Here is a 15,674-nt window from a genome sequence, read left to right on the forward strand (position 1 = left end):
CGGTTTTAAAAATGCCCGAGCTGATTATTCGTTGTCTCAATGCAACCGTAGTCTCGGAACACGTAAATAAAATTGGAGTTGAAGCGTAGCAAGCTTAAGCGTAGGCTTCGAGTCAATTTTAATTAGTAGACTGCGGATCTTTATGCAAAATAGAAATTGTCTGCGTCGATAGCAAGGCATAGAAACTAAATTGAATGTTATTTCTTCCCTTAATGATTTGAATAGAGACTGATTCAAGAAATTCTCCAACAATTTCGAATTTCATGTACTCAATTTTGCTATAAAGGCGTAAAGATCCGCAGCCTAGTAATTAGAATCGAGGAGAGTGTTCTAGAAAATTGGATGAACGTGAGATAGGTGTCTGGCTATTGTTTAGTGGTGCATAGAGAATGGAAACGTTAGTACGGAAAGGATATAACAAGAAAGGATACATGATCCCTGTGGTCGAAGAGCCATTCTATGCATTCCTCTGCGGTCTCTGTCGAAGCAGATAAAGTGCAAGGCGCTGCATCGAAAGTGCAAAGTCGTCGAGACTAGATTTATCGATACGAACATTCCTGATGGTGTTGGGTCCAGGACAATTACCTGTGCCTGGGAAGCTTATCTCAGATCGTGAATAGAATACAGCGATACAATGATGGAATTACATCTTCACAAGCGGAACCCATTGTTTAAAATCGAATCGACAACTGAAACAACTGTGCTGCCCATCAATTTCTATGTCTCAATATTTTTAGCGACCAGACTGTGGCAAACCCTTTCATCGTAACTCGAAGATTAAATGTTTCTTCCGACCTGGAATATTTTCATTCGCCATGACTTTTTAAATCTTGTGCGTATGAAATCGGTATAATACCTCATACAATACCTAAATGTTTAAAATTGTTTGTTGCAGTAAAAATTGTCTGCATCGATTGGAAGAAGTAGAAACTAAATTGAATGTTATTTCTTCCCTTAATGATTTCAATCATACATTGACGTCTTCAATTTTTAAAATTTTCCAACAATTTTATACTTCATCTACTCGTTCAGCTACTTGATTAGATACTTTTAGCAATTTTTAGTGGCGCGAGCAAGCTTCTCCGTCAACAGAGTATCAACAATTGACCAACGAAAGACCGATGAAATGAATATTCCTACGTGCCATATTTCCGAATAATTTGATGCTATCGCCAATCTTCTTTACACGTCGCGAGTTGAATATCGCCGACATCGGAGTCGGGGCCGGCTGATCTACGATCTATTTGCGAAGCGGCGTCGAACAATCTCGTAAAGCAATCACGGCGGTAAAGGAGGATACCGCAAGAAGCTGGAGAGATGTAATTAAAGGTAAACCCATCAGCTGCACGAGGAAGATCGGCGAAGGATGGCGAGAAAGATCGGTAGAAGGGGGACAGATGGTTTCGGTGGCGGTACGTGCAACGAGATGGTTCCACCCACGAGATCCGGCTGGCACATCGGGACACGCAGCCTCTATCGTATTTACATCGGGTCTACTATCATTAATTTTTAATAAACCGACGCGCGACCGGGCAAATAAACAACGGAGGCCTGTATCGCATGCGGGAGCCTGGCAGCGGGACCGGTTCGTTTTCGCAACGTGTTCTCCCGCCGGGCCTTGCCCAATTGCGCTTCGTGGACCGAACCGAACTCCCCCCTCCCTCTCCGACCCCTCGACACCACTATTTATTTGCGCAATTAATATATAACGCTCGTAAATACACGACCACCCTCTGGCTCTCGCTGCGTCCTCGTCGATGTACAAATAATTACGCGTCCTCGGTGATCCTCGTCATTAAGCGGGCCGGCCGGGCCGCCGCGTGGGCAGCCATAAATCCTCCACTTACATAATTCGCAGATCGGCTTGTTTACGAGTCCGTTCTCTCCGACCACCGCTTATTAGCATCCTAGATGGGACCGCGACAACGTGTCGTCGACGATCGACGGTTCTCGAAACGATTGATGGATCGGTAGACCTGGCTTCAGATAACATATCTTGTGCTCCAAGATTACACCGTGAACTTTAATGAACAAGATATTCTCCCTTTTGTTCGACGATCTTTTGCCAAAAAGAACAAATACGACAATATTTTATTGAATAAAGAAATTCGGTTTTTTTCACCTTAATCGTGGAACATCACACTTATTTTTTGAGACATGTACTTCACACTCGGATCTCGGGAATCCAAAGTTCTTTTTTAGGAGAAAAAGCAGAAAATGTGAATATTTAATGGTTTTGAGAGAATAACTTATCCTTATAGAATGCGTAGAAAAAATTCGATCATGGTTTGTTATTTTACAAAGAGTTATAATTCATGAAAGTGAAAGGTAAGTCAGATTTGAGATCGAGCTCTCTCAAAAAAAAATTTGCCACCGAACAGACAAACAGACAAACAAACAAACAAACAAGAAAGCGAGCTAATAATTATGCTGGAGCAATTTCCAAGAGCACTGAATATTACAAGAGGGTTGACGGCACTTTTTGCCCATGTAGAGGGGCGGCGACGGATTAGACAATATTTTCCTCGTGACCGCAACATTTTTTCAGGACCGAATTCTCTGTAGGATAACAATAATGAAAGGGGATGCCGTAGGTCGAAAAAAAAATCATATCGGCTTACCGGTTGCGGGAAGAAAATGCGAACGGCTCCGATCGTCGCTCGATTTTACCGCGGTGCCGAGCGAGACAAAGGGATGAACGGAGGAAGTAGAACAGGATAGAGGATCCACGGTTGCACACGGGCGGATGGAATCTGTCGCGACGTATTAGGGATGTTCTCAATCAGCTCCGTGTTCCGTTAGCCACCCCATACGAGTAATCCCCGGCTCGTGGGCCCCGGTAATCCTCTCCCGAGGGACCGACTGTTCTCCGCATCCCCCCGCGAACCTTTGTTTCTCCTTCGGTTTAATATCGGCCGACCCTTTGTGCTCCGCGTCGCGAGACTAAATCACGAAACTCGAGACTTCTCCCTTCTCTCTTTCTCCTTTCTTTCCTTTTTACCGGATCACGCTGATCAGCCATTTCGACAAACAACGGAGATCGCCGGCCCTCGTAGGAGACTAATCATTGCATGTAGTCTGCTCGCATTACCGATACGTATTCTTCCTTTCAATGAAGTTTGCTACGAATCGTAATTGACGATTGTTATTATTAGACTGCGGATGTTTATGCAATTTAGAATATTTTCCAAACGAAATATTTATTTCAGTCGTAGTAGCGTTTGTAGATCTGAAATAAATCGAAATCGTACTAAATTCTGGCGAATGTTATATTGTAGCACTTTCGGAAAATTTTCTAGTGAAATAAAAACTTTTTTTCTACGCGAATTGCAATAATATGGAGCGAAATAGAAACCTGTTTTCCTTCTTAACATGTTTGATCGGTTGAAAATAATATAACTGTAGTTTTAAATTCTTCTAATGTTTTTACTGTGTTATAAATTACACCTAATCCGCTGTCTAGTTATTGCCGATTATTTGGTCAACTTCCATCAGGAGTCTATTAGAAGATTTAAAGAATCAAGAGAACGATGTCGAGGATCTTACCAGCGATCGTGTTGAGGAACATCAGGTATTCGAAGTTCGATATCTCCCTCCGCTGCCATTTCTGAGTCATGTTCGAGCTTCTCATCAGCTGTCGCGGCGACATCATCGAGGCTTTCCTGTGAGATGAACACAACAATTTTTTAATTAAACTCGCCCGGACGGACAACTGAACCGCGAGTTAACTGGTAATTATTCTAGGAAGCAATCCATTTCTTTTAACCGGGAGAATTAATTGAAACGAGCGTCCGCGGATAGTCGATTCGCTTCTCTCCGACGCAATTACGATGACAGTTCTCGATTCGCGAGATCTATTACGTCAAGACGCGGCTCGGTGCTTTATTTCACGCCGTAAAACTGGCCGGACGGTTTTATGAACGGGGCGAGATCACTGATTTAGAATTTACACGGGAGACTTCTTTAATGGGCGTACACGCTGGATGATATTAAAGGAGGGCAGCGTGCGACGACAACCGGATGTATAAATTCCGCGGGTGCACGAGCCGGACACAAATCTTGCGAAACTGTGAGAGTTTTTTTTATCGTGATATGGAAAAGAAACAAAATCGACTAATTTGTAGCGGACGATGTACGAAACTGACCGATCTCATCTTCGTGAGAAATTCGTAGGGTTTTAAAACAGTCGATCTAGTTTTAATGACACGAAAATTTTCGAATTAATTCCACGCATTGAACCAGATTGGCCACGGGACACCATATCGGTCGTCACGGGTTTTCCGCTACGGTCGTCACGGAGTCACGTTTATTTTTCCCGTGACCGGAGCGTGGTACAGGGCGTCACGACGCGGATGCACGTTTTATACACCGGAGGATTATTTTTGCTGGTCAGGAATCTCCCTCGGATCAGACGTCGGAGTCGGCCACCGTATATTTATGGCCGGCGTATCCTTCTCGCCGGCTCTCTCGTATATAGGAGCGCTTTAATGGATGGATCGAAGCGTGGATACGCGAACCTGTGTTCTCGCCGCCTGTCCTCGTCCGGTTGAGGGGGTATTGGTATCGACGAAAGGATTCCTCTCCTCTGGAACACGCTCGCGATGCCAAGACGCGGATCTACACGATGCCTCCTCCGTCTCGCGATCCTAATCTCTTCCGCGAATTAGTCCTGCCGTGGTCACTACATATTCGCTTCGGAAATCATCGCCAATTCTTTACCACTTGCACCTGTTAGATTGATTTTATTCTAGTCGAGAATCTTTGGAAATAATGGAAATCGACAGCGAACGAATGGAATTAATAAAAGAACCGATGGAAAGAACGCGGAAGGACGCTGGTCACCCGATATCCTCGGGAACGAATGTCTCAGTCATCGCGTGGACGAGCAGCACGCAACGAAAAAGCTCTATTAGTCAATACCGTCGACGGATCCGTCGTCGCGACGCATTCCACGCGTGTTATGCCATCTGGCCGGAGGGGCAGTTTTCAATAACTATCCGCGCCCTTTATCGTCCGATCTGGTGCTCGCCACGAACAAGAAAGTCCTAGATCCGATCCTGACCGCAATCGGAATCCCGCGGCCGCGGACAAAGAAAGAGAGGAATGCGGGGAGCGTGTTCCAGGGCGAGTCCGAGGACCGAGATCCCTAGATCCAGATGTTGGCGAAAAGGGTTATTCGAGGTGAGTGCGAGGTTCTTACCTAGTCTGCGGAATCCCGTATTTGATGCCAACGCCGACTCGCGGCAGCGCCTTGATCACCTTTTTCACCGTCGCCTGGTCCGGGAACGCGAACAGGATCGAGGCTGCGGACAAAAAGGCGTTAAACCGCGGATTATAAGCGGGGCCCAATTTCGTCGACGGGTCGTGTGTCAATCATTCGGAGGGATGGCAGGCAAGGACGAACTTCTTACTCGCATCGCCAGCCCCCCGACTACTACTCTGTTTTATTTTCTTTTAACACGTAATCCGTATACCGCAGGGGTCGCTGGCCGACTCGAACTTTTCGCAACGCCCCTCTAGCCCCCCGGGCAAATTTTCTCGCCCGGGCAAGTGGGATTTGGCAAGGTACTTCATATTAGGTTCTCCCAAAAGTTTCTTTTGGAATGTGTTCCTTCAATGCTGCTAGGTAAATACAAACTTCATGTTGTAGTACTTCCTAACATACCTAATATTTATTCAGCAATATTAAAGGAACAGATTCCGAAAGAAACTTTTGGGACAACCTAATACTTTCAAGCTTAACCGCTTCGTTCTCTCGGACGTGCTAATACTGTTTGTATTAGGGTTCCATGAAAATCACCGATATCAGCACCATCTTTAGAAACGATGTTACTATCGGATAGTACTGTAGTCGACAAAAATCCTTGTCAGTTAAATAAGTCCGGCGGTCAAGCCACTTAGTTATCGGTCAAATGTTGTTGGTGAAAACTGTGTCGATGATTTTCGTGGGACCCGTTTGTATAAAGCGCGATGATTTGCGGACGTGTTATCCTTCGCGCAAACAATATCGGCGTCGCGACATAACGCGTCCAAGAGAACGAAGCAGCTAAAGAGGCATTCCCATTCCAATCCGAAAGTAATTATATTAACTAACAATAAAAACTGGCGACGATCGAAATAATCGCACAACAATTACACCGTGTCATTCTCGAGCCCGAATTAGCGGTCTCTATTGAATGTAGGAAAACGATTAATTGAGGAAGACTGTGGAGCAAGACACGCGCCGGCGACGTAAAATGAAATGAGAAAATATGAAAAGAGGATACACGATGGACTTAATTTCACGGCTGTAATAGCATCGGCCGGATCGGTTGAAGCTCCCCCGAGAGTTCAAAGGGTAGCGTGCGAAGCGACGGTTACCATAAATACATGCGAGTAATTTATGTAACGCCCTATACAGCGTCGGAATATACGAGTCGGTCTTAATCAAGAAAGAAGGAAAGTAGAGGCCGGTGTCGGGATCACAGAGAGCAGCCGAAATCAAAGAAAACTCTAACATCGCAGAGCGCAAAGAGAGAGCCTCTTTGCCGTTCGCGCGCTCCGCGAGAACATGCGGTAAAAATTTCCGACAACCCTTTAAAAACTTCCTTTGATATATTTTCTGCACGGGTACCAAACAAATATAACTGAACTAGCAGCGAATTAGCAGAAACGATTTTATAACTCGGCTATCCCTAATAAACAATGGACTGTTTAACCCTTTAACTCGAAAATTAAACATTTCTTCTACGAATATAACATTGATGTAATACCTAATACTGTGAATAATGGTACAGCAATTTTTATTGGCGACTCCGAGTCACCATTCGAGCGCTAAGGGTTAAAAATCTCCTCGCAAGGTTTCTCGCAGCGTTAACGAAATTGAAAGACCGTGATAAATATTAATGTTTGGTAATACACTCGTATCCTTGTATTCTACGAGCACTTAATAAATGCGCGAAGGTCTACCGATTAACATAAAACACAATCTGAAACTTCTCTGCGGAAAATACTGTGTATCTCCGCGAGGGATCGCGGCGTTCGTGCGTAAAAATGATAGTTGCTTAATTTCTTATTACAAAGTATAATCGCCGCGGTGTAAACGCGAGGCTCATAAAGATACGGAATCAAACTCGCGAAGCAACGGGCCAACATTTGATCTGAATTGCAGCTAGTTTACCCACGATGCAGAAGACACCGCATTCTCGAGGCGTGTAACATGAGTCGTGCGTGCATAAACTAAATAACTTAACCGGGCGTGCGCGGTCGACGCGACGATTAAACTCGGGATGTCGCGTTCAGTTTAAATAAAATCGTGGCAACCACCATTGTCGCGAGAAACAGTCCAAAGTCTCAGAATGTCAGAAAACCAGCCTTGGTTTGCAATAGGGCTGATGCTTTCCTTCGGAGGTCGAAGATTTTGAAGCTTGGAAGGCGATTTAAGTAGACCAAAGGATTTTTATGCATTTCCAGCAAAATTAAGTAGATCAAATTCGAAGTTGAAGATGTCAATATACATATGAATTTTCCTCTATTAAAATCACGAAGGGAAGAGTAGCAAATTATTAGAAGATTAAAAGATCTATCTAATTTGTTTTATCTTGTGTTCCTTCGCTTTCATGAAATCTCGTTTACAATTTATTTGTATTATACAATAAACACATTTTTAATGTAACTGGTTGTATTTATATTCTGTAAAATTTGTGTCTAATTTTTTATTTATATTTTTCGGGAAAGCAACAGCATGCGTATTCGGAAACGATTTTTTCCGCGTCCGAAAGCGGCGCGCGTCGTCCCATAAAGATCCGTGAAAGTTACAGCGCGGTTCGAGGAATACAGCGACTCGCTCGTAACTTTTTCCCGTAGTTTTTTATTGTTCGGAGGATTTATCGCGGGCCTGGTTGTGGCATTTTACCGGTCCCGTTAACGAATGCGCGCGAGCGCGTGCGTTTCCAGTAATTTTTTAATGAACGACCAGCCACCCCTCTCGCTCCGTCCTCAGGGATGACATTCCGCTTCGCTCGGTCCGGCCCGACCCGGGCCCGGCTCCGGTGAACGTTTCACGAGGACGCATCGAATGTCGGGATCAGATTAGAATCGAGGGACGACCAAGCCGGAAATTTATCTGCGCCCGTGGAGAAATAATCAGCGGGATTGCGGGGCCCACCGGGGCCCAGGTATAACTGATTCTCCCACGTTTGTCCAAGTATGTACGCGGAGGAGCGCCGACGATCCTCTTCGCAGGAACAACTATATTTCAAGGGAATCGCCGCGCGCCGAGTCCTCCGATGCTGAACCGGCCGCAAGGAATGTTTTAACACCTTACAATGAAATCGAGATAACGAAGCGTACGTTTCCTCCTTTCATAATGTCGTCCCGTAACGAACGACAAGAGCGCTTTATGCCTGTCGCGCAACGATACAACCACGACGGAAGAGTTTAACGAGCGAGCAAGCAGTACCCGGAGAATCTTGTATCGGTGGCATCGATGCTAATCTAAAAGATATCATTCCCCGCGAAGCAGTTTTACGTGGCTGGTTGCGGGACCGGTAATTAAACCGGAAACGCTAGAGACCGTTCGCGTTTCTACCGTGCTGCGTGTATTTCGCCGATGGCACGCGGTAAAACTTCGGGACGCGTGCTACACACTGACGTATTTATTTTATGCGCTAGAGAAATGTATTTTGTAACAGGTTTGAGACTGTGAAATATATTCGCACCGAAAGAATCGGGCATTATAGAAAATGCAACGTGTTAAGCCGTTGCCGCATCGTTTTCCATGCACTCTGATCACTAGACTGCGGATCTTTGAAAAATGTAGATCTAGATGTAATCTAGAATATGAAAGTCGACGGAATTCAGTACCATTTTTACTTCTAAGTCTACAAAGATTCCCTTAAAAATAGGATTCTATTTTATTCCACTTTCTTAAAATCTGTCAATAAACATTGGAAATTGCACAAATATCCGCAGTCTAGTGATCACTGTTTCTTTATTCTCAAGAATCTCATAGGAGAAAGCAGAAAATTTATTTGTGCATCATAGTTAGGCACAATGAGCAAAGCAGCGTATGCAGCATCAGTCTATAAATTGGTAAAATATTTTTGGGAAAGTGCCAATTTAAATGAAATACAAAGTGAAGGAAAATAATGATTGATATTTTGGTACACCGTGTAGAAGCAATGATAGCGAAAGAATGAGGGGCAGCAGGTGTAGCCTGGATCAACCGATAGACCGCGAAAAAAGGGGACGGCGTAACGCGGAGCAGATATTTATTGCGTAAAAAGCACACGGGGGCGCGCAGCCACTCGGCGAGCTCCGGATTCCGTTTCCATTTTGCGAGATTAGATTGCGTCGTGTGAAATAATGCAGAAAGGTATGGCCGATCGAGCAAGAAACGGAATGCGCGTCGGCTCGAGCTCAGGCCGCCGACTTTGTGCTCTACGATCCTTTGAAAACAAACGAAACGAGTCGAGTCGCACGACTTACTTCTGCTAGCCAGGAAGATCTCGATGGCCACGTTCTGAAGCAGATACCGACGGGAGAAGATCGCCCGGATCTCCGAGAAGTACCATTTCCCGTGCAAGTGGTCGCAGTACTTGAGAACCTGGAACAGAAAAACAGAAACATCCACCGTTAGAAAAAATGATCTTGTAGTTTCAAGTCAATTTTACAATTCTACAGAATTTAAGGATACTGTTGTATCAGCTCGTTAAAAGTACTGAGAAGAAGGAGCATCTGAAATTTTTTTCTCAAGGGAAAATGAAACCCAGTACATATTTCTACCATTTATTCTATGATCTTTCTCAAAGATCCCATGCTGGTAGAATTTCTGTCTTTCATTAGCAAAACATTGAGTTAGACGAGTTTTTACGACTTTATTTGAAATGAAATTTGGGAAACACACATGGAAGCAATGCCATTTATACACGAAGAACGAAATTACTTTCCGGACGACCTAATACTTGAAAACTTAATCATTCTAATGAGCTACAAATAAGAAACAGGAATTTTTACAATCTTCTGATATTGCCACTATTGTGTGTTTCTCTTGCTCATGTTTGTCATAAAAATATTCTACTTCGGAAGAAATGTCTGTGTTGTACTGTGAAACACGAAACGACCTAATACAATCAAATCAAATTTATCCGAATATGAAATTAAGGAGAAAATGAAAGGCGGTAGCGAACTCCAATGGCAAATCAGCTCATCGTCCTCGGTCGAAGGTTAAGGGTTAGAAATTCGACCATTCGTGGCGGCAGTGTTAACGAACATACACGATGAAAAATAGTTTAGGGATGTCGCGAGGACTCTGCACGAGCGGAAGGACCTCGACGTCTCCAGCAGGGTAAGATCGAAGGAACTCAGACTCGGTACAAAGTCAGGGTGCGGTCGCATGGCTGACTGTAAGTATGTAACCTGGATGCAGTGAAGTGTGATGTGATATAGTGAGACCGGTGCCGGTTGCAAGATGGCCGTCATGGTAAGAGGAGGAGCCTCCTGCTGAGCCGGGAATCGATCCCAGGACTTCGCGGACTTGCGCTCTCGAACGAGTCGTGAACAACTCGTAGGCGAAAAGGGGGAGGCAGAAAAAGGACGAGACGCGCCGGAGGAGAAAGGGGAAAGAGGCAAAGGACAAGACAAAAGAAGGACAGGAGGCCCGATTTACCGCCCTACGGACGGCACAGGCCTTTCAATTTTTCCCTCTTAATGAGCAGCCAACGACGACGACGACCGTCGCCGTCGCGATGTCCTTACGACCGGCAAATCAAATTAGCCTCGATATAATCCGGCGAAACGAGCCACGTCGCGCGACGTGGCTCTTTCTTGGTCCTCCGGCCAATGGAGCCGTACCTGTTGTCGAGTAACGTGAATTTAATTTCATATTTTTGAAAGGTGAAATACCGAAGGATTAATCTCTCTCGAATGAAATAAAATTGAGTAGATGAAATTCGCGAAATTGTTGGTCAATTTTGAACATTGAAGATGTCAATACATGATTTCTCCTCGATTAAAATCATTGAGGGAAGAAATAACATTCAATTTAGTTTCTATTTCTTGCAATCGCGATGCAGCCAATTTTTATTTTCCACAAAGACCCGCGGAATCATCACTAAAACAACGAGTGGATCCGATACAAACTGTCTGTTTCACATTTTGACTCTTAAAACCGTGTTTCCATTGTGTCCGTCGCAGCTAAACGAGCATCCGATCATGTATTCTTTTCTTGCGGCCGGCCGCGTCCATAGAAGAAGTTCCCGCAAACGAATAATTGCAACTGATCGTTTCAATAATTCATATCCACGAAAACAGGAGAAGAAACCGACCGCACACCGTAAGGAGAATGCGACGAGGTATGTATTGTATGGAACACGAATGAGAAAAGGTTTCCGAAACCGAGAAGAAAGGATAGACATGTGTATCCTGCAAGTCGCCGAAGATCAAGTGAATACGAGAGATGGCATTAGGGTGGCTAGCTACAGCGGACGCATGTCGAAATCTAATTACACGTAAGCTGCTCGGTGCCTCCGGGGACCATAAACGTCGCATCAACTCCGAGGGATTATGCGCGACGCGTGCTGTTTGCATTAATAAGTCGTCACGAAGTTTTCTAATTGCATCGGGAAGAATCGTCCGAAAAATCTGTCGTGATTAACTTTTAATTATTCGCATATGTATAGTATTTACAATCTGAAAACTTTATCTTAGTGTTTGAAGCATAAACAAAGGTGCCGACCTCGCTAGCAAATAATCATTTTGCATTAAAGTAGTTGTTCCATTGAATAAAAATTCATTTATGTTTTTACCCAGTTGTGTAGGAAGTTGTCGGTTAATTGAAGGTTAAAGATTTAATTTTGTTCGATGGTAGACAATGGTAGAAATGAAATTCCTCTCAAAGTGGAATTACTTGTGGTTATTATTGATCTTGTGAAACACTCGGTACAATAATCAGTATTTTTCAAACGCAAAATTCTCTTGATGATCCATACTTGGATCGAAACGTTGAGAAAAATCTTTTAAATTGCAAAATCGCTTTGTTTTAATTTTGGATCGAACCTGTGCGCCGATAACATAAACTAATTTCTGGGAATTACTTTGTTCAGAAGGATATTTCGTAGATGGAAATCGAGCGTCAAGTGAAAAGTACTTCGCAGTCGATTCGACGCGCACGGCACACCGCGAAGTAGAAGAGTGGGGGATGGCAACCGAGAGCCAACCCCTAAGGCCGACTGCGCAAGCTCTTTGTAAACACTGCGTGAAACCGATAAAAGCTAGGTCGTGATACGGCATTAGTTGTTTGGATGTCTGCGATCCTAATGCAGATACAACACGTGCGGTATATGCATCATACTGATTCACAGCGGTTGTTGGTCCCTTTGGTATTCCGACTATTAATTTCCAACAGCCAGAACATCAATTCTCGAAGTGGACCTTTATTACTGGCTCATAAAATTCTTTAAAAATACATCATTATTTCTTCATACTGTAATGTGCAATATTGACTACTGAATCTCCATCTCCGTTGATGATTTCCCTTAATGACAGCCATTCGGGACTAGGGTTGCCAGAAATGTTTTATCCAAATATAGAAGAAGGAACTGCAATTATGTATACATATATGAGATAGGCACAAAATATAGGAGGTACACAGCACATTTTAAACTTTTTTATTCAAACAAAGAGAGATTTTTGAAAATTATATGCTATTCAACTATGATATAGGAGATCAAGTTTAAATATAGAAAACTCATATGAAATATAGAAGATCTGGCAACCCTATTTGGAACACAATTTGTATGAAAAGAAGACAGAAAATGTTTCATCGCGCACGTGTATCAAAAGTTTAGAATAATACAGCAGTCTGCTTTTATTTTTACCACGTTTTTATTAGCTCGCTTTCTTGTTTGTTTGTCTGTCTGTTCGATGGCAAATTTTGCAATTGATTTTTTTGTTATTGTGGCGCTTTGGTCCCAAAGCTGCACGAGCATCGAGGCATTTTTTTTGTCGCAGGTAATTACCCGGGATTGAACAATGACTTTCTCGATTTCCGTGGACGGGCGGTCTCGGTGTACGTCGTATAAATAGTCGAGTAGCACTCGACGAGTATACAACACGGCGATAAGTATTCGAGTGAGTCGTCGAAACGGCTCGCACCCCTGCTCTTCCGTTGAGAAAGGAGCGCGTCAGCCACCGGTCTCGCGCGACTAATATGTTTACACGTTCGATGAGCCATGGCTCGTCTTGCCACAGAGAGGGAGAGAAAGAGAGAAAGTCGAGAGAGCAAAAGAGAACGAGCGAGAGAGAGAGGTTAAAAAGAGCTCGAGCACCGGTCGGAGTGTCAAGTGGTGTGCGCGATTAGTGTTCCCCATGCGGCGTTCATCTCTCGGCCGAGCCCGAAATCGTCCCGACTCACAGCAGTGCGCCAGGGTTTCACGACGACAATGGGGCGTCGTGATGTAACAACATGTGTCGCGTTCGCAGGGCCCCCCCTCTATGTACACCATAGGGCACCATAGAATGGGGACCACTTAGCAGCCCGCCGGCGGTATACAACAAACAGATTAAGCGCCGGACAATAATAGACCCCCCGTTCGCCTACCGAGAGAACCCCGGCTGGTCTACAAGGACCCTTCTTCCCCCCCGCTCTTCTTCCAAGTGCGAACCACTCGAAATCACGAGAGCTCCTGAAAGATAAACGAGAGAAACGGAAAGAGGAAAGGAGAGAACACGATGGTTTATTCGATTCGCCGTATGAACAGCCGAAGTAGCCCGATCATTAATTATCTACGCCATCGGCCGGGAAACCGGCCACGGGAATTTTACGAGAAACTCCTTTCGGAAACTTGTCGCCGGCACGACGACCGTGTTTCACCGCAGTTTACTGGCCAGCCGGATAACGGGGATGTTTGCCGGTGATTGGGGGTAATTGGGGGAGTGAATTATCGATGCAACGTCCACGCTTCATCCTTGAAGTTGCTCCTTTTCATCCGAGAAGAACAATCCGTAATTTTATTCTTAACATCTAACCTTTAGATAGTATAGTCATATAGTATTTCATTGAATATATATCTAATGATGCAACAAATATTTTGAATAATGGTATAAGAACCATTAAAGTCGCTTCCCAGTCACCACTCGAGTGCAAAGGGTTAATCAAATCAATAGCGTGGTGAGAAGATCCGTCCCTAAATGCCACAACTTCCTCGGAAGACTATGAAATGGTTTTCTAACGTAGAACGAGCTCGGTAGAGAAGCAGCTCGAGGTGCGATAAAAGATGGACCATCAAAATGTTAGAAACGTGGTCTGCGTACGATCGAGGAACACGCGCGGTTCGTCACGTGAACGGGCCGGATGCGAACAAAACGTTTCGGGAGCCATCACGGCGATCCCGAGCGACAATGAGTTATGCGTGCCACGTGCGTGTTCTCATACCTTTATTACCGTATCTCACACGAGATAGCAGATCGCGGCATCGGCCGTACAAAAGAGCTTCTGGCGTTGCGTCCGCAGAGCCGTTGCCCTTATTAACCGACGGATTTGCTGGCTACCAGTCGGACAAAAAGGTGTCTAAACCAGCGTATGTGCACCGTCAGCCCTAAAGGGACACGCGGCCTCCAGACTCGGAATGTGGATCTCGCGGAGCAGACATCGTTAGCCGGTGAACGAAAGTAATTGGACAGAAGGAGCCGAGTTAATGGCGCTCGGTACATCCTCAACGACAATGTTCCCCCGTTTGATTAACCCGTATCTGGGCTACTTTGACGCTACAACGCGTCGCGATTTGTTTCCTCAAAACGGAGCAGCTTGCTACTTCCACGAACAACAATTTCTCTTCGACGGGGGAAATTCTTTGCTATTATTACAAGCTATGGCTTCTGAAAATTGTCAAAATAACCTTCGACTCAATTTAGTCAAATTTTGAGATCTTCAGGTCTACAAAGGCTACTACCACCGAAAATAATGTTTTATTCGGTTCGCCCTTCTTAAAAGTCGTCTCGAATAATTGCAAATTGCATAAACCTCCGCAGTCTTGAACTGCACCGAGTTCGGAGACTCGGAGCTTCCACAAGTTCAAGCCAATTCCCTGGCTTGATCAGCGTTTCCGCGATAAGTTGAGCATCAATTTTTCAAATTTTCCGGGCGAGCGATCGCCAATGCGTGCCGATATTCGGCCCAGATCGAATCGGTGGATCCGAGATGCTCCTCTCTCGTGTCATTAACCAAGGAAACCGTGAAATACGCACTGCTCCGTCGTGCTTTCTAGTTTCGCCGGCTGTTGTAGCTCACCGACTGAGCCCCGGATTATGCGGGATTACGCGAGGATGTCCATTCGAGCTGATTTACAAGGCCGACTCGATCCTGGGCCGACGATCGAGTCGGTTCGGCTGGCTGGCTGTGAGAGACGTCGTCGACGTCGTTCTTCCTCCGCACGAAAACGTCCCACAATGAAGGAGACACCACGCAACAGAGGCTGGGATACGAGTCCTTCTACCTGCCGCCGCGTAAAAGGAGACCCGAAGAATGTTTTGGCAGACTGCATTTGCCTAGGACTGCTCATTTCAGCGAACTGGATACCACCAGTCTCTCCGCAGGACTGATCGGGCTATTAGATAGACCCCGGTGGGAGCGAACTCGATAGAAAACTCCCCTCGTACGTTATTTCTGGTACTCGGGCAACTTTGGCGGGATTCTT

At 45.0% G+C, this 15,674-nt stretch overlaps 1 protein-coding gene across 29 annotated transcripts in view; it reads right to left on the reverse strand.

Annotated features, from left to right (window-relative positions):
* The window catches only part of Rg (A kinase anchor protein rugose), a 409,256-nt gene that overhangs the window by 15,008 nt on the left and 378,574 nt on the right, over positions 1-15,674 (reverse strand). For all 29 annotated transcript variants that reach the window (XM_076445944.1, XM_076445973.1, XM_076445931.1 and 26 more), the window contains 3 exons: positions 9,469-9,586; positions 5,201-5,303; positions 3,547-3,662 (listed from right to left, as the gene is read on the reverse strand). In XM_076445944.1, coding sequence (XP_076302059.1) covers positions 3,547-3,662; positions 5,201-5,303; positions 9,469-9,586 — 337 coding nt within the window. The remainder of the gene's footprint in view (positions 1-3,546; positions 3,663-5,200; positions 5,304-9,468; positions 9,587-15,674) is intronic.

Source organism: Lasioglossum baleicum, chromosome 2, assembly GCF_051020765.1.
Source record: "Lasioglossum baleicum chromosome 2, iyLasBale1, whole genome shotgun sequence".
In the NCBI taxonomy this organism is placed as follows: domain Eukaryota; kingdom Metazoa; phylum Arthropoda; class Insecta; order Hymenoptera; family Halictidae; genus Lasioglossum; species Lasioglossum baleicum.